The sequence below is a fragment of the Aquarana catesbeiana genome, linkage group LG03 (genome assembly GCF_042186555.1).
Source record: "Aquarana catesbeiana isolate 2022-GZ linkage group LG03, ASM4218655v1, whole genome shotgun sequence".
NCBI classification, from domain to species: domain Eukaryota; kingdom Metazoa; phylum Chordata; class Amphibia; order Anura; family Ranidae; genus Aquarana; species Aquarana catesbeiana.
The window spans coordinates 3,375,010-3,399,398 of NC_133326.1; the positions used below are offsets into that span (position 1 = coordinate 3,375,010).

Consider the following 24,389-nt stretch of genomic DNA (forward strand, 5'->3'; position numbering starts at 1 on the left):
TACTGTGTGAGTATAAACTTTCTTTTTCTTTTTCTTTTTTTTTTTTTTTTTTTTTTTTGGGGGGGGGGGGGGGGGGCACAGAAGTGTTGGAGGAATTTACTGGGCCATGGTCTTAATAAGGTTGAGAACCCCTGACCTAAAATGTGCTTGGTGGGAACATGCCTCCACTGACTCAAGTGACCATATTGGATAGAGCAGTGTCTTGATTTGATGCAATATCTTGTCCAGGACAAGTCCATATGAAGTCTGGATCAAATTAGGGACCCAATGAGGTTTATGAGTCCAAAAAAAAGACTGTGCAGGGGTTCAAGTTGGGGTTCTAATTTACAGCCTGATGATAATTCCAGAATGGTTTTAGCTCATAGTAATAGTTGTTGCAATATAAAGTTGTCATACAACACAAGCATCAATCATTATGTGTAGATATCAGATGGTGGTTGGCCGCGGCTGTTGACTGTATCGTCAGAGCACCAGTATCAGATGAAAAAAAAAATAATGATATCTTTACACACACATAAACTTTAATGACATCCCAGTCTTAGTCCGTAGGGTTCAATATTGAGTCGGCCCACCCTTTGCAGCCATAACAGCTTCAACTCTTCTGGGAAGGCCGTCCACAAGGTTTAGGAGTGTGTCTATGGGAATGTTTGACCATTCTTCCAGAAGCCCATTTGTGAGGTCAGGCACTGAGGTTGGACGCGAAGGCCTGGCTCACAGTCAGGCAGGCGTCCCAATACTTTTGGTAATATAGGGTATATGCCGGTCCAACATACACTGAATGCATAAATCATGTCACCAACATATATTTGAACGCCTGGCCGTTCCCCAACAACGATTACTCATCCCTGAACGATCTTCTCATTCTGTCCGTATTTTCATCTTATGAATTTTATGAGGAATTCAAAGTGGTTTTCTGTGATGGATTAATAAAGTTGTTTGATAAGGTTTGTAGTTCTCGATATAACGCGGATCTTTTTGTTGAAAGCTTGCAGCTGGAAGGATCGGAGGTTCTCCTGGCACCCGAGGTCACCTGTGGACCACTTGATTTGACCTTCTCTACTCCCGTGGCCTTAACCATCCCCCACTGCGCCGAAGTCAGCTGTGACTGGAACGTCCGACTGAAGAGGAGAACCCAACAGGGAAAATGGGAGGTAAGTGTCCAATGAGCGCATATTGGACTCTATTTATAAAGGATGAGCCACGGGACTCTCATTTTTAAAGGATAAGCTCACCTTATAAACAACACGTCTATACCCGTATTTAGGGTGTAACATGTAACATGTAACATGTTACAGTACAGCACCTCTCTGTACCCACCCACCCCCTACCCCCAACAGCGGGCTGGGGATCATCTCCCTGCACCCACTGTCTCAATTTAAAAACAGTGCAGCTATGCAAAGCTCCGCCCACACAGCCAGTGACGGATTTATAGGGGGGCAAAAGGGACAATTGCCCCAGGCCCCACTGCCAGAGGGGGCCTCAGATTTCCTTTATAAGAAAATGTAATAATTATCAAATTTAGTTTTATTATTAAAAAAAATAACAAGGTGTGTGTTAGTGTCCGGGGATGGAACAGTTAAAAGAGAAGAGTAACCGTACTTACCAAGATGGATGCTGCACCTGTCCCCCTCTGGCTCTAACACTGAGAACTGAGCGATCAAACACCACCGATTGTTCGGTTCTCAGAGCTTCCTGAGCAGAGAGTTGTTGACTGTCAGTCACCGGCTCTCTGCTCTGCCCCCGCCTCCTCGCTCACTGGAGTGCTGGGCTGGGGCGGGGGTGGGAGTGGCTGGTTCAGGCTCTCAGCGGCTCACTGAGAGGTTGAGCCACGTGACGGTCCAGGCATAAGGGTGGATTCTGACCATATGGGTGGATTCTGACCATAAGGGTGGATTCTGACCATAAGGGTGGATTCTGACCATATGGGTGGATTCTGACCATATGGGTGGATTCTGACCATATGGGTGGATTCTGACCATAAGGGTGGATTATGACCATATGGTCGTGATCTTCCCCCAGCCTGGACCGGCTCTGTGAGGTCAGCCAACAGCAGGCTTCAGCACTCCATTGGGAATAACTATCATTTTTTAAAATGAGGATCCTGATCCTGGTAGTTGCTTGTGAACTGAAACCGAGTCTATAGTCCTCTATAAATTATCTGAGAATATTTATGAATATACAGGGGGAATATTATATATAATATATCATGTTATAGGTTTTAGGCCGGGTTCACATACATGAAAAATTGATCTGGAGAGTCTGTAAGTAAGTTGCTATGGTATCTGAGACCCCCAACCCTCACCTCCGTAACCGTTCCTCAATAAAAAGTAACTGGCGTCCAATATCCTTTCTCAGCCCCCCCCTCCCCCATTTTATCCATGGACTCAGCCCTGGAGTGAAATGCTACTCCACCCTTGGCCTCTGGAGGTGCCATCCTGCTTTTGGGGTGTCAGAGGGGTGCTACACCAAAATAGGTCCAATGGTCACCATGACACAACAAGACCTTCCATTTGTAGAAGGGATAGACTTTTCCCAATCAGCCTCTCTCTTTAAATCCCCCCCCTCCTTTTTTTTCTTCCAGGAAGTGATGTGTACAGACGATGAAACCACTTCATTTTATTGCCTTCTGGACCCCTTTGCTTGCCATATATTAATGGACAGTTTTGGCACTTATGCTTTGGTGGGGGAACCTCTCACAGACTGTGCGGTGAAGGAGCTCAAAGTGGCCGTGTTTGGATGTATGTCCTGCAACTCCTTAGACTACAACCTGAGAGTTTATTGTATGGACAACACCCCGTGTGCGTTTCAGGTAAGACTTTGGAAATGACGACCAATTAGGGCCTTGGGACCATGCCAAGATGTGCACCATGTGGTCTATCAACACAATCCCTCACCGATGACACGTCTCTCTATATGAGCGGCTAAATGTAGATATGTAAATATGTGGACCTTTGGACGTTTTATACATCAAACATTTAATCCAGGTATTATTATGATCGGGATGAAATGTTTGCTTTATACAGTTTTTGATTGGATTGGATTGTCTATTTTAGACGGATTCATTGACAACAACATTCTATATATATAATTTGTATGTCATCATCCAGTCCTGAAGAAGCATCGGTGGTCTGTGAAACGCGTCGACTTGTCTGTGTGTTGAGGTTCATGTTACTTGATCTGTATAAGAGTAGACATGTGCACTGCTGAAAAAATGTGTTTGTTTTAGTTTTATTTATTTTTATTTTTTGTTTTTCGGGTCAATCTTTATGATCGCAATTCGTAAATTTGAATATTCGTCATTCGAAAATTCGTAAATTTGAAAATTCGTACAATCGTAAATTCGGAAATCTGAAATTAAGAAGGGAAATCCGAAGATTCAAAAGAATAATTAACGAACTAATAATAACTTACTATTACATTTATAGGTATTGGAATTTCCTTTCAAATTTGTCTGTTAGTGAACGTAACGAATACGAATTTATCAGAAGTTACGAATTATCCGAAATAACGAATGTCTCATCTAAACGAATGGAACGTAACGAATTAAAGTGATTGTAAAGGCTCGTATTTTATTTTTTTAAAATAACAAACATGTCATACTTACCTTTAATTTATTAATTAGTAATAGTTAAGTTATTATTAGTTAGTTATTATTTCAGATTTCGAATTTTCAGGTTTTCGGATTTCCGAATTTCCAAATGTTCGAATTTTCGAATGTATGAATTTACGAATTTTCAAATATTTGAATTTAGGAATATTCTGAAAAATTCATTAAACGGGTTTTCGTTAATTCGGATATTTCCTGATTAACGAATTTGTTGAAATTCGTTAAACAATTAATTCGAAATGAAACAAATTGCACATGTCTATGCAAGAGCTTAATATCCTTTTTTTTTATAATTACTGTATCATTTTATAAGGTTTGATCACTTCTTTCTTTTATTTTAACAAATTTAATAAAAAAGATCATTTTTTATGAACATTCAAAATGGTATTAAAAACAAAAATGTATTCCATTGCAGATTACCGATCCTTACCGATCCTTAGATGTGGTGGCTGCATTCGTGTTTTAGGTTTTTTTTAAATTTTATTTTCACTTGGTGATCCTGCCAGTAAGTCTGCTATTTTTCAAACCACTTGAAGACCAGGTCTTTTTCTGTCATTTGTTGTTTACAAGTAAAAATCTGTATTTTTTTGATAGAAAATGACTGAGAACTCCCAAACATTATATATATATTTTTATATATTTTTTTGCAGATACTTTGTTACACTGTATTTGCGCAGCGGTCTTACAAACACAATTTTAAGGCCTAGAGGCGGAAGTGATGTGAGACGTTGCTCTGGTCCTCCAAGGACATAGTCTAGTGGGGAGGCCATTTTGAACCTCACTTGACTTCCTGCCCGTCACTCCCGGGGATCGGAACGTTTCCACCTTTTACCGACAGCTCCAGTAAGCTGGGTCATACAACACTGTACACACAGGACATTTCTATCATTTTTTTTTTTCAGATAGAGATTTCTTTTGGTGGTATTTAATCACCACTGAGGTTTTTTTTTTTTTTTTAGCTTAATAAACAAAACAAAAGAATGAACATTTTGAAAAAAAAAAACTCTTTCTTCAATTCTGTTATACAATTTTGCAAATGAGTAATTTTTCTTCTTAACTGATGAGGCTGCACTGATGGGCACTGATGAGGCTGCACTGATGGGCACTGATGACGCTGCATTGATGAAGCAGCACTGATGGGCACTGATGAAGCGGCACTGATGAAGCGGCACTGATGATGCTGCACTGATGACGCTGCATTGATGAAGCAGCACTGATAGACACTGATGAGGCTGCACTGATGGGCCACTGATGAGGCTGCACTGATGGACACTGATGATGCTGCACTGATGGGCACTGATGAGGCTGCACTGATGGGCACTGATGACCCTGCATTGATGAAGCAGCACTGATGGGCACTGATGAGGCTGCACTGGTGCACACTGATGAGGCGGCACTGATGACGCTGCACTGATGGGCACTGATGAAGCAGCACTGATGGGCACTGATGAGGCTGCACTGATGACGCTGCACTGATTAAGCAGCACTGATGGGCACTGATGATGCTGCATTGATGAGCACTGATAAGCTGCACTGATGAGGCTGCACTGATGGGCACTGATGAAGCTACACTGATAGGCGGCACTGATGGACACTGATGAGGCGGTACTGATGAGGCTGCACTGACAGGCACCGATAGGAGGCACTGATGAGGCTGCACTGATGAGCACTGATAAGCTGCACTGATGGGCGGCACCGATGGACACTGATGAGGCGGCACTGGTGGGCACTGATAAGCTACACTGATGGGCACTGATGAGGCTGCACTGACAGGCACCGATAGGAGGCACTGATGAGGCTGCACTGATGAGCACTGATAAGCTGCACTGATGGGCAGCACTGATGGACACTGATGAGGTGGCACTGATGGGCACTGATAAGCTACACTGATGGGCACTGATGAGGCTGCACTGACGGGCACTGATAGGAGGCACTGATGAGGCTGCACTGATGATCGGTGCCCTGATTATCAGTGTAAATGTCCCCTGTAAGTGGAAAGTCAGTTATCGGCATTCCTCTCCTCAGACATCGCCGAGGAAAGGTAATGCCGACGTCCAGTCACATGGTAAAGCCTTCATTCTGCTATGGGCCGGGTAGGAAGGCGTTAATACCGATTTAAGTTGGTGATTTTGATTTGAGGTTTCCCCAAGAGTACATTTGTAGCCCCCATTTTCTTGGTGCGTCTCTTCACAGTATTTACAAAGTTTTGTTATAGAGGCTTCATAAACTGCCCTTATTCCATGGCATTGTCTGAGGATATAGATAAGAGGTATGAGAGGGGCCCCTAAGCAGAACCTCGGGGTAGAGTAGACGTCCTTCTGAACGGTGTGGCCGGATAATCAGAGACGTTCCGGGGAGCCCAGACTGTGAGAGGAGGAAAGGAGGCCACAACAAGATTGTTCTCATTCTAATCTCTCAGACAAAAGGACAAAGTTTCAGTCTCATCAGGTTGATCATCCGAAGGGCAAATCAAAGAGGTTCCTCTGCCTTTGTTCTTATAATAAAATCAGAGTGTCAGATGCAGCAATTTCTCTCTTCCCCGGAATGATCTATGCTTGTCCCTTCTCACAGCTAGAATGTTCTGCTTGCTGCAGAAATCAGCCCTGGGCGGCTCTCATTTCTATATATAACCATGGAGGAGAACACGTGCCGCTACAGAGGTAACACCTCTCCGCAAGGCTCTGTCCCCATAGCAGCTTACAGTATAAAAAATCATAGGAAGTTGCATAAAAAAAATATACTACATCCACATAACATTCATCCCGTATACCCCAACGTGAGAACTCGAGAATGTTCTGTCAATCTGACAGACAACACATTGGCCAGAAGGACTCATCTGTTGGCCGTTGTAGACCTTTCTGGACTGACGGGACCTTAGGTGGACATCGTATGACGTTCTTAGGTTGAAGTGGAGATATCTGGATGATGGGTGCAGCTACAGGCTTCGTTCGGATATCGTTTTTTTCAGCCGGCGATTCCCTGTCATGTAAAAGCCATCATAGTGGCTGTTCAGCCGCTTGATTGCTTTTACAGGCAGTGGGACGGAGGGGGGGGGGGGACATCAGTGCCCATCAGTGCCCATCAGTTTAGCCTCATCGGTGCCCATCAGTTTAGCCTCATCGGTGCCCATCAGTTTAGCCTCATCGGTGCCCATCAGTTTAGCTTCATCGGTGCCCTCTGGTGCTTCTCCTGGCTCACCCGTGCGATTGGGGAACTGTAGAATGAACTGGCCAGCAGTGGTGGTTTACCATAGAGCTGATCGTGGACCAGATGTTCCCTGGCCAACTCTATGACTCCGAGGCCTCAAGCGACGTCATGACCTCACTTCCAGCTATGACAGATGTAAACACCGGCGCTTTTTTTTTAGTTCAAAAACCTGAGATCTTTATTTATATGATTTTTTTTTTTTTATCTCAGGCTTTCCAGTATAGAGGAGAGATTTGGGGACTCGGATAAACCTCAGATCTCTCCTTAAAGAGGACCTGTCATGCCCTATTCCTATTACAAGGGGTGTTTACATTCCTTGTACAGTGGAACCTCGGATTACGAGCATAATTAATTCCAGGAGTATGCTCGTAATCCAAAGTACTCGCATATCAAAGCGAGTTTTCCCTTTGAAGTCAATGGAAACGAAAATAATTAGTTCCGCATTGACTTCAATGGGATGCAATACCACATGTGGCCAGAGCCGGGGGGGGGCGCCGGAGAGCCTTGGAAACGGCCAAAAAGGCCCGAGCACCCTTCAGATGACCTCAGCAAACCTTGGAAAGACTCCCTTCACGAGCCTTTCTGAGGTTTGCCGAGGTCAGTCGAACTGTCCTCGGGCCTTTCCGTGCATTTCCAAACGCCGACGATCGGCGCTGTTTGGCTCTGGCGTCTCCCACCTCAGGCCAAATGCAGTACTGCACACCACTTTTGGCCTGAATCCTGCTTGTTTTGCAAGACAACACTCGCAAATCGAGTTAGGATTTTTAGAAATACAGTGCTCGCTTTGTGAGACGCTCGTTCACCGCGTTACTCGCAAACCGAGGTTCCACTGATAGGAATAAAAGTATAAAAAAAGGGAAAATTAAAAAAAAAATAAAATAGAATCAAAATAAACAAATAAAAAGAAAAAAATGGTAAAGCGCCCCACGTGCTCGCACGCAGAAGCAAACGCATACCTAGGTCGCATGACATTCAAATGTGAGTATCGCCGCGATATTAGAGTAATAATTCTAGCACTAGACCTCTTCTGTAACTCTAAACTGGTAACATCTGAAAAATTTTAAGGCGTTGCTAGATTTTTAAGTACCGAAGTTTGGTGCCATTTCACGTGTGTGCGCAATTTTAAAGCAGGGCATGTTAGGTATCTATTTACTCGGCGTAACATCATCGTTCGCATTTTACTAAAAAATTGGGCTAGTGGTTTTTGTTTTTTTTTTTAAGTGTTTTTATTTTCCAAAAAATTTGAAAAATACCGCAAGACATAAAAAATTCAACGATCGCCGTTTTGTTCCCTAGGGTCTCCGCTAAATATGTACAGTGAGGGGGGGGAAAAGTATTTGATCGGCTGCTGATTTTGAACGTTTGCCCCACTGACCTGATCAGTCTGTAATTTTATTGATCGGTTTATTTAAACAGTGAGAGACAGAATAACAACAAAAACATCCAGAAAAAAGCATTTTAAAAAAAGTTATAAATTGATTTGCATTTTAATGAGTGAAATAAGTATTTGACCCCCTTCACAAAACACGACTTGGTGGCAAAACTCTAGTTGGCGATCACAAAGGTCAGTGACAGTGGTCGGGGCGCTAGTGCATTGATCAATCAACTAGAAAATAAAATAGAAGATTATACCATAAACAACCAGGTATAATAAAGTGCTCTGTGCAAAAGAATTTTACATTCCATATACAATGGAACCTTAGTTTACGAGTAACGCGGTTAACGAGCGCTTTGAAAGACAAGCAACTTTTCTTTTAAAAGACTCGGTTTGTGAGTGTTGTCTCGCAAAACAAGCAGGATTCAAGCCAATGGGGTGTGCAGTACCGCATATGGCCAGAGGTGCGGGGGCGCCGGTGACACTTGGAACTGTTCTGAGCCATTCGGAAATATTTGGAACCACTCGGAAAAATACTCTGTTCCTGAGTATTACCGAGCCTTTCGAGGGTTTCCGAGTTCAGCCGAGCTGTCCCCGAGTATTTCTGAGGCTCTCCGGTGCCCCCCCACCTCTGGCACATGCGGTATTGCATGCAATAGAAGTCAATACGGAACGAATTATCTTTGTTTCCATTGACTTCTATGGGGAAACTCGCTTTGATATGCATTCTCCTGGAACGGATTATACTCGTAGTCCAAGGTTCCACTGTACAGCAATATAACAAAAGTAAATAAATTCATTTAAAAGACCGTAAGTTCCTCTTTGATCGATTTCCAAACTTGCCACCATCACCATAGACAGATGCGTCAGTTGCACCCAATGTGTGTGTAAACATTCCTACTCACCAGAAGAACAATGACCTCTTTAACTAAAAAAAGGTCAGAATAGGCTTTGTTTGTGGGTCTTTAAAACTCGCTTGCGTAATAACTGGAGAGGAACCAGGGTACCCTTCCAAATCACAGCCCCCTCTCTACCGAGGTATCCCATTACAAATAAGAGAGAGAAAGTACCATAGCGGAAAACCATTTATTTCAAATTAGCGTAAAAAAAAAAGCCAATTGGCTGCTTACATTAAAAAGTGCCTACTCCCAGCACTGGGGACACTTGCATGTAGATACTTTGGCAGGGATTGCCAGCCGCTCTATGCGCCTCATCGTACGTTTCGTCTTGCGCCGTCATCGGGAAGCAAATGTCGCTTCCTATGGCGGTGGAATGCACGTCGGCTCGAGAGTCCAGATCGGCTTGCAATCCCTCTCAAAGTATCTACATGCAAGTGTTCCCAGTTTCGGGAGTAGGCACCTTTTATTGTAGGCAGCCAACCGCTTTTGTTATACTAATTTTAAATAAATGGTACACTTGACAGTACATGGCCCCGTCCGTCGTCCCTTTTGATGCGGTGAAGTTGTTCCTTAGCAGAAAAACACTCCCAAAGCATAATGTTTCCACCTCCATGTATGACGGTGGGGGATGGTGTTCTTGGGGTCATAAGCAGCATTCCTCCCCCTCCAAACACGACGAGTTGAGTTGATGCCAAAGAACTCGATTTTGGTCTCATCTGACCACAACACTTTCCCCCAGTTCTCCTCTGAATCATTCAGATGTTCATTAGCAAACTTCAGATGGACCTGTACATGTGATTTCCTGTGCTGGGAGACCTTGCGGGGGCTGCAGGATTTCAGTCCTTCACGGTGTAGTGTGTTACCAATTGTTTTCTTGGTGACTATGGTCCCAGCTGAGATGATTGTCAAGATTCTCCCGTGTAGTTCTGGGCTGATTCCTCACCGTTCTCATGATCATTGAACCTCCACGAGGTGAGATCTTGTATGGAGCCCCAGACCGAGGGAGATCGATCGTTATTTTGTGTTTCTTCCATTTGTGAATAATCCCACCAACTGTTGTCACCCTCTCACCAAGCTGCTTGGCGATGGTCTTGTAGCCCATTCCAGCCTTGTGTAGGTCTCCAATCTTCTCCCTGATGTCCTTGGACAGCTCTTTGGTCTTGGCCATGGTGCAGAGATTGGATACTTTTTTCCCTCACTGTATATATAATGTTTGGGGGGTTCTGAGTAATTTTCTATCAAAAAAAAAAAAAAATGATGATTTTTCCATGTAGGAGAGAAGTGTCAGAATTGGCCTGGGCCGGAAGTGGTTAATGTACCTTGTTCTAATTGTACATAAGATCCAAGTTTTTTCCCCACAAACGGAGTTTTCACCTCCTGCGGTGCGAAAAAATGTGTTAACGTTGCGTTTCGATCTGTTATTTACATGAATTTGTTACAAATGTACACATTTTTGCATACGTCACTTTTCTATTTTTATATAGGTACACATTTTTAGATTTTGATACATTTGTTTTCTTCGTCTTCGGAATTTGTTTAGTTTCGAATCGATCTGAAAAGTTTTCCAATCAATTTCAAATAGTTTTTCCAATTTCCAAAAATAATAAAATAGAATAGAAAATAAATAGAAAAAAGGAATGGAAAAAAAAAAATACATATATATATATATATATATATATATATATATATATATATATATATATATATACATATATATATATATATATATATATATATATATATATATATATATATATATATACATATATATATACATATATATATATATATATATATATACTAATAAACTATATTATACTATACTATTATATATTTAATATATATATATATATATATATATATATATATATATATATATATATATATATATATATATATATATATATATATAATATATTTATTTATTTTTTATTATTATTATTTATTTTATTTTTTTTATCCTTTATTTTCTATCCTATTTTATTCTCTTTGGAAATTGGAAAACTATTTGAATTCGGAAACTTTTTGAACCTCGGATTTTGAAAACTATTCGAAAAGTATTCCAAAATGATTTGAAAACAATTCAAATTTGAATTTCGTCTGATTTATTTTTTTTTTTTTTCGTTATTTCGGATTTGTTTAATTTCGATACTATTCTAATTCGGAAATTCGGATACATCCGAATTTCCAAATAACGAAGTTTCGTCAGAATTTTCATTCGGAACGAAACGAGCCGCACATGTCTCGTAAAGATGCGTGTTCCTGCTTAGCAGAAACACAGGATCAATACATTCCCCTCTCACAGAACGGCGTTCTGCCTTGTATCCCCGCTGATTGGCTGATTGGAGAGGGTTGCCGGCGGCACGCCCCAGACCTGGAAGTGTCAGTTCACGTACTAGGAAGGTGATTTGGCACAGAGCCGCCGCCCTGCCGCAGTAAATGTGCGTGGGGCGGTCTCTAAGAGGTTAAAAAAAAAAAGATTTCATATATTATATTTGTATCTTTCTGATTACAAAGTCTATTCTCGCTTGTAGGATTGGCTGTACATTCCGTATATAACAATAAATGATCCTCAATCAGCTCTGATTGGACACAGCGGATCACGCGGTAAAGAGCCGCTGATTGGCTCTTTACCTTAATCTGTGATCAGCAATGTCCTCCGGACGCTGGTGATCACAGAGCGCGTCGGCCGCTGCAGGTGCGCGGTGGGCACGATCACAGGAGGGACCCCGAATGCATGTAAAAACGCGCATCAAATGCACGTCACCGCGCAAAAAATGCGGCGTGAACATGCAGCTTCTGCTCTGAATGGGCCCCGTAATCTTCATCGATCGATGGCCGGCGGTGAAGAAGAATGGGGTTTTTATTATAAGTTCTTGTCACTTGATTTGGCCGCGGCGCGGTGAAATATTGGTAATATGTTTGTTATTAGAATTTGCGCTGCCATTCCATTCTCGCTAAATGACAGGCGAGTTCTAAGCGGCCAGGCCCGACGCTAATCGCATTTATTCTTCTCTCTTTAAAATGCATTTTTATGATGATTTCAATCCAGCCTGCCAGGGAGGATGACATTATTCAGAATGCCACTCTGCCACCTTTCGATCGCCCCCGGCGGGCTCATCCTCTTATTGATTTTCCTCCTTCTCCTCTCCGCAGGAAGTGCTGGCCGACGAGCGACATCAAGGAGGACAGCTCCTGGAAGAACCAAAGTTGCTTCATTTCAAGGGGAATACCTTCAGCATCCAGATTTCAGTTCTCGACATCCCGCCGTTCCTCTGGAGGATCAAACCATTTACTGCATGTCAGGTATGACACCCGCTTACACTTCCCACTTTAGATCTCTCCGGCAGACGCGGCAACAACAATCGGGGTTTTTTTTTATTTATTTATTTATTTAACACATTGATTAATAGCTAATGTGTTTAGAGCTGCTGGAAGGCTATCAGATGTGCGGCCATAATGATTATTAAACGTCTGCTGCCAGGAGTCTCCCCGTCACCGGAAACCCGACACGGAAAACGCTGTCAGCAAATCCAGCAACTTTTTTTTTAAAGAGTCACCTTGCCTTAAAATTATAGTTCTGCTTGTGGTGGATGCTGGAGAGTTAAATCGCCCCTCCCCCTTCAGTCTTACACAGGTGTACCAGCTCCTCCCCTCATCCAGCTCACAGTGCCACTTGTTAAGCCTAACTCCGCCCCTCCCCTCCTCTCCCCTTCAGTCTTACACAGGTGTACTGGCTCCTCCCCTCATCCTGCTCACAGAGCAACTTGTTAATCCTACCTCTGCCCCTCCCCTTCAGTCTTATACAGGTGTACCGGCTCCTCCCCTCATCCTGCTCACAGTGCCACTTGTTAAGCCTAACTCCGCCCCTCCCCTTCAGTCTTACACAGGTGTACTGGCTCCTCCCCTCATCCTGCTCACAGAGCAACTTGTTAATCCTACCTCTGCCCCTCCCCTTCAGTCTTACACAGGTGTACTGGCTCCTCCCCTCATCCTGCTCACAGCGCCATTTGTTAAGCCTAACTCCGCCCCTCCCCTTCAGTCTTACACAGGTGTACCGGCTCCTCCCCTCATCCTGTTCACAGTGCCACTTGTTAAGCCTAACTCCGCCCCTCCCCTCCCCTTCAGACTTACACAGGTGTACTGGCTCCTCCCCTCATCCTGCTCACAGTGCCACTTGTTAAGCCTAACTCCGCCCCTCCCCTCCTCTCCCCTTCAGTCTTACACAGGTGTACTGGCTCCTCCCCTCATCCTGCTCACAGAGCAACTTGTTAATCCTACCTCTGCCCCTCCCCTTCAGTCTTACACAGGTGTACCAGCTCCTTCCCTCATCCTGCTCACAGTGCCACTTGTTAAGCCTAACTCCGCCCCTCCCCTTCAGTCTTACACAGGTGTACTGGCTCCTCCCCTCATCCTGCTCACAGCGCCATTTGTTAAGCCTAACTCCGCCCCTCCCCTTCAGTCTTACACAGGTGTACCGGCTCCTCCCCTCATCCTGCTCACAGTGCCACTTGTTAAGCCTAACTCCGCCCCTCCCCTTCAGTCTTACACAGGTGTACTGGCTCCTCCCCTCATCCTGCTCACAGCGCCATTTGTTAAGCCTAACTCCGCCCCTCCCCTTCAGTCTTACACAGGTGTACTGGCTCCTCCCCTCATCCTGCTCACAGCGCCATTTGTTAAGCCTAACTCTGCCCCTCCCCTTCAGTCTTACACAGGTGTACCGGCTCCTCCCCTCATCCTGTTCACAGTGCCACTTGTTAAGCCTAACTCCGCCCCTCCCCTCCCCTTCAGACTTACACAGGTGTACTGGCTCCTCCCCTCATCCTGCTCACAGTGCCACTTGTTAAGCCTAACTCCGCCCCTCCCCTTCAGTCTTACACAGGTGTATCGGCTCCTCCCCTCATCCTGCTCACAGAGCAACTTATTAATCCTAACTCCGCCCCCCCCCAGGTGCCACCATTATGATACTTGCACAGATGTACCCACAGACTCTGCCCTGTATCTGGGTGTTGGCAGAGCCCGCCGGCACATATGCGCACACACAGGTGATTCGCTGCACATAGACATTTTCAGACTTCCCTGGTCGCCGTCATTCCACATACAGGAAATCTCGCACCTTCACCAATGCCTGGGGGCCCCGTGCATGCGCAGGGCTCTCTCAGCACACGAGCCCTGTGCCTATGCAGGGGGTGGGGAGAAATACTCGCCATAGCAAGAGCTGCGGAAGTTCTGTTTTTCAGAATGAATAAAGTAAAAAAAATTGTAAGGGGGGGGGGAGGAGTCAGGGCCACCCAACATGCTCTTTAGGGTGAATATGCACTTTAACACTACATGCAGAGTTTCTCTTATAAGAGTATTGCCTTATGAACACAACCTCCTTTCACTGCCTTCTAAAAAGTGATAGACCTTGGATCACTTTTCATGGGGGGTAGTAAGCACTGCCACCAGTGAGAGGAACCTATAGTTAAATATTAATGGGGCGGTTGGCATTGTTTATTAAAGGTTGAAGTGTAGCTGCTGCGGTGGAGTATGAACCCTCCATAGAATTACTAATACATTGGAACCTTGGATTACGAGCATAATTAGTTCCAGAAGAATGCTTGTAATCTGTCTATGCAGTACCGCATGTGGCCAAAGGTGCGGGGGTGCTGGAGTCACTCAGAGATGCTCAGAGACACTCAGTAAACGGAGTGTTTTCTGAGTGTTTCTGTGTGTCTCTGAGCATCTCAGAGTGTCTCCAAGTGTCTCCTAGTGTCTCAGAGTGTCTCAGGGTGTCTCTGAGCATCTCTGAGTATCTCCTAGTATCTTAGAGCATCTCTGAGCGTTTCCTAGTGTCTCTTTAAGTGTCTCAGAGCGTCTCCGAGCGTCTCAGAGCATCTCCGATTGTCTGCTAGTGTCTCCTAGTATCTTGGAGCGCCTTAGAGCATCTCTGAGTGTCTCCTAGTGTCTCCTAGTATCTTAGAGTGTCTCTGAACGTCTACTAGTGTCTCAGAGCACCTCCTAGTGTCTCTGAGCATCTCCGAGTGTCTCTGAGCATCTCTGAACATCTCCTAGTGTTTCCTAGTGTCTCCTAGTGTCTCCTAGTATCTTAGAGCGTCTCTGAGCTTCTCCTAATGTCTCAGAGCATCTCTGAGCGGCTCCAAGCTTCTCCAAGCTTCTCTGAGCATCTCAGAGTGTCTCAGAGTATCCCAGAGTGTCCCAGAGTGTCCCAGAGTGTCTCAGAGTGTCTCAGAGCATCTCTGAGTGTCTCCTAGTGTCTCTTAGTATCTTAGAGTGCCTCAGAGTGTCTCCTAGTGTCTCAGAGTGTCTCCTAGTGTCTCAGAGTGTCTCAGAGCATCTCTGAGTGTCTCCTAGTGTCTCCTAGTATCATAGAGCGCCTCAGAGCGTCTCCTAGTGTCTTACAGTGTCTCCGAGCATCTATGAGCGTCTCCTAGCGTCTCCTAGTGTCTCTTCGAGCGTCTCAGAGTGTCTCAGAGGGTCTCCGATTCTCTGCTAGTGTCTCCTAGTATCTTGGAGCACCTCAGAGCATCTACTAGTGTATCAGAGCACTTCCTAGTATCTCCGAGCTTCTCCGAGCATCTCTGAGTGTCTCCTAGTGTCTCCTAGTGTCTCCTAGTGTCTCTGAGCATCACTGGCGCCCCTCCGCACCTCTGGCCAAATGCGGTACTGGACACCCCACAGTTTTAAATCCTGCTCGTCTTGTGAGACAACGCTCAGAATTAAAAAAAAAAACAAAAAACAAAAAACAGCTCGTATTGCGAAACGCTTGTAAACCGCGTTACTCGCAGTCGGGGGTTCCGCTGTATTAGTTCTCATTACAAAGTTAAGAACAACTACTGAAGAAGAAAAGAACCAATAAGATGGTATATAAAATAAAAAGTAAAGTTAGTGCGAGGAACTCCCATCGTTTCTGTTCAGTCTCCTCACCAGTGATGGAAAACATTTTTACATTATAGAGCCATAAAAGTTTTTTTTTTTTTTAGAACTCTACTGTAAATAAAATAGCAATTTCATCCACTTCTATCCCTATAAGAACATAAACGTAAAGGGAATTGAACGCACAAATCATTAAACTATATATGTCAGAGATATATAAGAATAGAAGAGATAACGGTAAGTAAAAATCTGCTTCCATTTCTGGAAATAAAACTGGAAGTGAAATACTGCAAATTGAAATCACATTCCCTGCCCCCACCATGGTGTAAATAACCTCCGGTGATGGGCCCCGCATCGGCTACAGGTGGAGCCGTGACATGGACTTCTATGAATATGAATGGGGCTGCGGGGGCCTTCCTTCCTCTAAAACCGGTTCCCATCTATGAGCCCCAACAACCAAAAAAAAGGTCTGGTGAGCCATCTACAACCCCCTGAGGACATCGCTGTATTCTTATATCATTGGTAACAATGTAACGACAACTTTTCAAAAGCATTTGGTTACGTAAAATGGTTGTTTATTAAATACTTCTTCATAGACACATTAATTCAGGTATCTCTTCTCCACCTAACACAAGAGCCAGGAACGCCTGGTCCAGGTTTAGAGACTCGTCTGAGTCTGACCCGGGCTAAAGGGGATTTGGAGACTGTCCCTAACCAGCCATGATGGAGAATCCGGGGAAACCAATGTTTTCTAACTATAGTTCCTACCTACTCCTACCCTTGGTAGTCCCATTATTACTTCCCTTCTTCTCCTCCTAACACAAGAACCAGGAATGCCTGGTCCAGGTTTAGAGACTCGTCTGAGTCTGACCCGGGCTAAAGGGAATTCAGTCACTGTCCCTAACCAGCCATGATGGAGAATCCGGGGAAACCAATGTTTTCTAACTATAGTTCCTACCTACTCCTACCCTTGGTAGTCCCCTTATTACTTCCCTTCTTCTCCTCCTAACACAAGAACCAGGAATGCCTGGTCCGGGTTTAGAGACTTGTCTGACCTGACATGAGCTAAAGGGAAATCAGTCACTGTCCCTATAACCAGCCATGATGGAGTATCCGGGGGAAACAAATGATTTCTAACTATGGTTCCTACCTACTCCTACCCTTGGTAGTCCTCTTATTACTTCACTTCTTCTCCTCCTAACACAAGAACCAGGAACGCCTGGTCCAGGTTTAGAGACTCATCTGAGTCTGACCTGACCCGGGCTAAAGGGAATTCGGTTACTGTTCCTATTACCAGCCATGATGGAGTTTCCAGGGAAACCAATGTTTTCTAACTATGGTTCCTACCTAGTCCTACCCTTGGTAGTCCTCTTATTACTTCCCTTCTTCTCCTTTTTTTTTCTCTCTTTCCCTTCTTTGCGTTTAGCGAGTGTAACATGAACAATATGCACATAGATGTGATCCTCAAAACAAAAGTAGAATATATGACTACCTAAACCTAAACCCTAACTGGAATTTGTTTGATTCAACCGAATACCTAAGTACGTATAGTGCCTTGAAAAAAGTATTCATACCCCTTGAAGTTTTCCACATTTTGTCATGTTGCAACTAAAAACATAAATGTATTTTATTGGGATTTTATGTGATAGACCAACACAAAGTGTCACATAATTGTGAAGTGGAAGGAAAATGATAAATGATACAAATAAATATGTGAAAAGTGTGGGGGGGGGTTGTATTCAGCCCCCCTTTACTCTGATACCCCCTAACTAAAATCTAGTGGAACAGAAGTCACCTAATTAGTAAATAGAGTCCACCTGTGTATCATTTAATCTCAGTTTGTTAGAGAACCTTAGTGAACAAAGAGCATCATGAAGGCCAAGGAACACACCAGACAGGTCAGGGATAAAGTTGTGGAGAAGTATAAAGCAGTGTTAGGTTATAAAAAAATCTCCCAAGCTTTGAACATCTCACGGAGCTCTGTTCAATCCATCATCGGAAAATGGAAAGAGTATGGCACAACTGCAAACCTACCAAGACATGGCCGTCCACCTAAACTGACCGTCCGGGCAAGGAGAGCATTCATCAGAGAAGAGCCAAGAGGTCCATGGTAACTCTGGAGGAGCTGCAGAGATCCACAGCTCAGGAGGGAGAATCTGTCCACAGGACAACTATTAGTCGTGTTCTCCACAAATCTGCCCTTTATGGAAGAGTGACAAGAAGAAAGACATTGGTGAAAGAAAGTCATAAGAAGTCCTGTTTGTAGTTTGTGAGAAGCCATGTGGAGGACACAGCAAACATGTGGAAGAAGGTGATCTGGTCAGAGGAGACCAAAATTCAACTTTTTGGCCTAAAAGTAAAACGCTATGTGTGGGGAAAACTAACACTGCACATCACCCTGAACACACCATCCCCACCGTGAAACATGGTGGTGGCAGCATCATGTGGTGGGGATGGTTTTCTTCAGCAGGGACAGGGAAACTGGTCAGAGTTGATGGGAAGATGGATGGAGACAAATACAGGGCAATCTTAGAAGAAAACCTGTTAGAGTCTACAAAAGACTTGAGACTGGGGCGGAGGTTCTCCTTCCAGCAGGACAACGACCCGAAACATCCAGCCAGAGCTACAATGGAATGGTTTAGATCAAAGCATATTCATGTGTTAGAATGGCCCAGTCACAGTCCAGACCTAAATCACATTGAGAATCTGTGGCAAGACTTGAAAATTGCTGTTCACAGACGCTCTCCATCCAATCTGACAGAGCTTGAGATATTTTACAAAGAAGAATGGGCAGAAATGTCCTCTCTAGATGTGCAAAGCTGGTAGAGACATCCCCAAAAATACTTGTAGAGAAAGGGGGTTCTACAAAGTATTGACTCCGGGGGGCGCCATACTTTTCACATATTTATTTGTGTCATTTATCATTTTCCTTCCACTTCACAATTATGTGGCACTTTGTGTTGGTCTATCACATAAAATCCCAATAAAATATATTTATGTTTTTTGGTTGTAACATGGCAAAATGTGGAAAATTTCAAGGGGTATGAATACTTTTTCAAGGACCTGTATATATCTGTGGGATCCCTCTAGATGCTGAAAATCTCCGAAGTAGGCATCAGTACTACACTGCTACTCTAGGTCCTAGGTCCCGTATTGAGCAGCTGCCCTGCTTCATTGTGAACACAGGATGTGGGCTGCTGGACACAGATGCCAATCACAGAATGCTTCCATTTTCTCAATGATTGGGTGAGGTGGAGATTGTGACATCACCACCCCTCCTCTCAACCTCACCCAATAAGAGAATGCTCTGCACTCATTGAGAAAATGCAAATCAATCTCTGAATGGAGTCCGTCCTGAGAAACCGACCTTCTGTGTTCACAATGCAGCAGGGCAGCCGCTCGGCACGGGACCTGGAATCAAGGGAAGATCACTGTAGTAGCGGTATTCTAGGGGTATAGTAGAGCTGTGGCTCACTGACCTCCCATTTGATGGTGCCTCCATATTCCTGGGACCAACCCCATTTGAAAGAGCCAGTGACATGACACCAAGGATCTAATAAGGTGTCTGGAAGGGTGGCATTCTCATCACTACTCTATGGACTGGTTAAGGGGTTCTGCTAGACCTGAAAACGATTTCAAGGGTTCCCTGGACGTAAAGAGGTTGAGAAAAGCTGTCTTAAAGGGTATCTGAAGACAAATCTTTTTCAGTTGTAGGTTGGATGGGGAAAGGTTAAAGTGGAGTTCCAGCCTTTATTAAAACAAATTAAGCCTTACTTCTAATATAAGGACACTTACCTGTCCAGGGAGCCTGCAATGTCGGCACGCAAAGCCGACCTGTCCACCGGCTCTGGGTGCAGGCACCGGCATCCTTGCTAAGGGAAACAGGAAGTGAAGACTTGCGGCTTCAACGCCTTTTTCCTACTGCGCATGCGAAATTCACACTGTGCTTTCTGAATGGTCCCGCTGTCTTCTGGGACCTGAGTGTGTCTCCCAGAAGGCAGCGGGGTGGGGGGAGGAGGGGATGCAAATAACGTAAGTCGTCGCCTTTACATGGAAGTGGGAGCAGGTACCTTTTTTGATAGGTCATCGTTCCCCACTCCCCCCAAAAGGTGGCAAATGTGTCACCAAAGGGGGGAAGGAAGTAGATAAGTGGAGCTTCCCCTTTTGGGTGGATCTCTGCTTTAAAGTCCCTTTCAGATTTTCAGATTTTTATTGCTGTTTCCTCACTGGAGAGATTCAACAGTATTTATACTGGGTCTCCTATCCTGCAGGTGCCCAGGCCCCGTTCTGGACTGATGAGGCTCGGGCCCCCTACAGGAGGGCCGGTTGTACAGCCTTATCAGCAGCCTGGTGACCAACCAACACCGGTTTGACAACAGCTCTAAATGGTGTATCTGTGTAGTGGTGGAGTGGGGGGAGCAACCTCTGTTCTCACTGTCCTCTGAAAGTTCTGTACGCCCTACTTCTACTACAACCTACTACAGCAGGGATCTCCAAACTACGGCCCTCAAGCTGTTGAGGAACTACACGTCTCACAAGGCATTGCAAAACTCTGACATTCACAGACATGACTAGACATGATGGGAGTTATAGTTCCTAAACAACTGGAGGGCCATAGTTAGTGCCCTCAGCCATCCACAGTGCTTCCTCCACTGAGCCCATCTTCTTCTCACAATGCCCCCCTGCCAGCCACAGCAGCCCCATTGCCCCACTGTGCCTACTTGCAGAGCCCTCACGGTACCTCAGTAGCCTTCTGCAGGACCCCCCCCCCCCATATTACCCCAACTCTGCCCCAGGGCTCCTCTCCACACTCAAAGCCCCACAGAGCGTGCAAAACCATAAGAAGTCCCCACAGTACCCTCCCAGCTTTCCCCCATATATTATTCCTCCAATTTACACAATGTGAGGACATTTCTTCCTCCTATTAACCACAATTGCAGGTGCATTTTTTTCCTTTTACTCACCTCTGTTGAGAAATAAGGACCATTCTTCCATACCGCTTAAGAGATTTCCTCCCCCATTTTGGAGATAATTTCTCCACTTTATGTGGTATCTGTAGCACTCTCCTAGAATAGATTGCTACTGTAGATAGGCTCCGGTAAATCTATTTTTTTTGGCTCATCGGTAATCATTGGATCAGTGTGTGATTATGTTTGGCTGTTCCGGGTAGAGTTGCCACCTCATCCTTTAAACCCGAACACATATGAATTACATGGCTAATTTCTGAGGCTAATTTAATGCAGATAAGGCACCAAGTGAGTTTAATTACCACCTTAATCAGCCACAGAACCTGTATAATTAATATGTGTCCAGGTTTAAAGGGATGAGGTGGCAACCCTAGTTCCGGATCTCGTTGGCTTCGGCCTCAATTATTTTCTCTTTCCTTCTAGTGGATTCTAGAATGTAGTCAGTTGGAAGAGGCAGACCCTAGGCCTAAAAATATTAATGTTGTCTCAGCCAATTCCTTGGGGAGAATGCCAAGTAGATGGCTGAGAAGCGTAAAAATAGTCTGGGGCCTGGAGCAGCAGGGTTCTTGTCCAGGAGGAGTAGTCCCCAGCCTGATAGTTTGCTGCCCTTCTTGGCAGAGTAGCTGAAGTCTGTAGGAGTTCATTGAGGTCCGAGCTCAGTGGGAGCTGGGGGGAAGGGTTATTTTCTAAGAGGAACTGGAGCTAATTTAACAGGCCTGGGAGATCACAGGAGATGTGTCTGTATTGAAATGAGGCATCAAAGTATAAGGGGACAGTGTGAGTATAGGCCTGAGTGTAGGATCCTAGTGACTGTTTGCTGTTCTAACCCTTTGAGCATCTGCTCCAGTTTTGCTGAATTGGGGCTTTCTGGAGTCCTTAAGTTGCTTGTTCTATTGTCTGCCAAGAGGGGAATTATCCTGAAGAGTGTAGTCAGGGCAAATAATGTCCTCTGTTATTCTGTGCACTAAATTTAGAGTATCCCAAAAGTATATTGATCGGATGTCTAAATGGAGTTTAAGAACTTAAGTGTCACGAGGGCTACGTAGCTGAGGTGAGACCGAAGTAGTGGGGAGGCCTCTCTTGCACCTCGGGTCCTTGAAGCCTCTGGAGATGGAGAAAGAGACTTGGTGGACACCGAGTTCCAGGGGTGCGGAGCACCGTGCAAGCCTTAGTCCGAGATCCGAGCCGAGGTCAACTCCAGTTTGGCAACGAAGTATAAAAGGGTTAATCAGAAGAAGAATGGTTGAGATCCAAGCCAGGGTCGGTTCCAATCTGGCAGCTGAGTACAAAAGGAGCAAAGAAGTAGAATGGTTAAGGTACAAATCCGAGGTCAAAGGCAAGCAGCAATCAAGAGTAGTCAAACAGGTTTCCAGGTCACAACAGGTTCAGACAGATCACACACTAGTACAGGAACAAGGGGGAACTGAAGATCATTCAGCAATTTGGCAGTGTCTGGGCTGGGCTTATATGGGGAAGTTTGAGGTCACTTCTTGTGCGTCTCCTGGGCATTTTCCCGCATTTTTCCATCAGGTTGAGGTCACTTCCTGTGCGCCTCCTGGGCATTTTCCCGCATTTTTCCATCAGGTTGAGGTCACTTCCTGTGCGCCTCCTGGGCATTTTTCTGCCTTTCTCCATCAGATCTTCTGCGCAGGTGCAGGTTGGCGCACTGAGGCGTCTTTGGCACATGCTCAGTTGGCACGGATTTCCTCTTGCGGCAACACGCCATTAGTTCATGTGTAGTAAGCCCTGGACTCTTACATTAAGGCCTCCTAGATTTCTGAGTTCCCCACCCTCCCCTTATCCCCCCTGCCACTGTAGAGGATCACCCTCCCCTCTCCTTCCCCCTACCCTTCCTGTTCTTCCCCCTTTTCTTTCCTACCCCCCCCCCCTCCTCAGCCAGCCATGTCATGATCTTGCCCGGGCTCCCCTCCTCTTTCCCCCTCCTCCTCTTAAACTTTAGGTTAGCATTAATGTATGTATGCATACCATTTGTTTCATCAACCTCAGTTTATGAATTATTGATTTAAGATGAAGCGGTTTTGTTTAGATTTGAATCTCCTTTCGACCATCTCTGTAAACTATATCTGCTGCAACGATGTGTCATTAAACTACTTTCTAAGTTATCTTTTAATTTTTCGACTCTGCACTGTCAGGTATTGCACCTATTCTGATGCACCTTTAAAAAAAAAAAAAAAGATTTCTTTTAAATTTGGAGGATCCCAAAGCTCACCCTGCACCCCAACGAAGTTCAGCTTTAAAAAAAAGACATTCCTTACCTGGTCATTATTATTATTGTTATTATTATTATTATAATACAGGATTTTAATAGCGCCAAATGTGCGCAGCGCTTTACAATATAAGGGCAGACAGTACAGCAACAATTTAGAACAAGAGGGTTAGGAGAGGCCCTGCACCTGGGAGCTGACAATCTAATAGGGAGGGGCTGGTGGAACAAAAGGTAATAACTGTGAGGGATGAACTGATGGGAGAAATAGAAGATTTGGTTGTTAGCTGAAGGCAGGATAGGCTTTCCTATAGAGACGAGTTTTCAGGGATCGCCTATAAGAGAACAGGGTTGGAGATAAGTGGATAGATTGAGGTAGGGAGTTCCAGCGGATGGGAGAGGCTCTGGAGAAGGCCTGGAGATGACTAGGGGAGGAGGAAACAAGGGAGTTAGAGAGCAGGAGGTCTTGGGAGGAGCAGAGTGGACGGTTTGGGTAATATTTGGAGACAAGACTGGTGATGTAGCTCGGGGCAGAGTTTTAAATGACTTTGTATGTTATTGTTAATGTTTTGACTTTTATTCTTTGGGCAATCAGAAGCCAGTGGAGGGATTGGAAGAGAGGGCTGGAGGACACTGAGAGGAGGCCAGTGGAGGGATTGGCAGAGAGGGGTGGAGGACACTGAATGGAGATCAGTAGAGGGATTGGCAGAGAGAGGTGGAGGACTCTGAATGGAGGTCAGTGGGGGGATTGGCAGAGAGGGTTGGAGGATACTAAATGGAAGCCATGAAACAAAATGGGGTATGGTGAGGCTTGTTTAGTCATGTAGACAGATTCGGTACCATGATCCTATGGTTGCCTTCCAACCCCCATAAGCAATGCAACAAGTTGTCCCAAACAGGGGGGGACCAAAAAAGAAAAGCGGGGCTCAGGGGAAGGCACACTCAGTATGTAGTCAATATAAAATGCGTATTTATTGGTACAAAATAGATATACATGAAGATATGTGCACAAGCATGATCAAAAAGAGTATAGTAATACTGCCCTCTTAAAATTGATCAAAAAGCTGTTTTGATCAAGTACAAACCAAACACAGACTGGGGAAACATAAAACATGTATGGGTAGACAAAAACAAGACAAATGCGTCCGGACGTCTTGGCTATTGATGTCTACACAAACCACCTGGAAGGGATTTATGCAGCAATTGCTGAATACGGTTTGTGGTGCAGGCATCA

At 44.7% G+C, this 24,389-nt stretch overlaps 1 protein-coding gene across 2 annotated transcripts in view; it reads left to right on the forward strand.

Moving 5' to 3' along the window:
- Positions 1 to 24,389, forward strand: part of UNC5D (unc-5 netrin receptor D) — a 924,160-nt gene that overhangs the window by 805,705 nt on the left and 94,066 nt on the right. For both annotated transcript variants that reach the window (XM_073618230.1, XM_073618231.1), the window contains 3 exons: positions 986 to 1,151; positions 2,582 to 2,809; positions 12,245 to 12,394. In XM_073618230.1, coding sequence (XP_073474331.1) covers positions 986 to 1,151; positions 2,582 to 2,809; positions 12,245 to 12,394 — 544 coding nt within the window. The remainder of the gene's footprint in view (positions 1 to 985; positions 1,152 to 2,581; positions 2,810 to 12,244; positions 12,395 to 24,389) is intronic.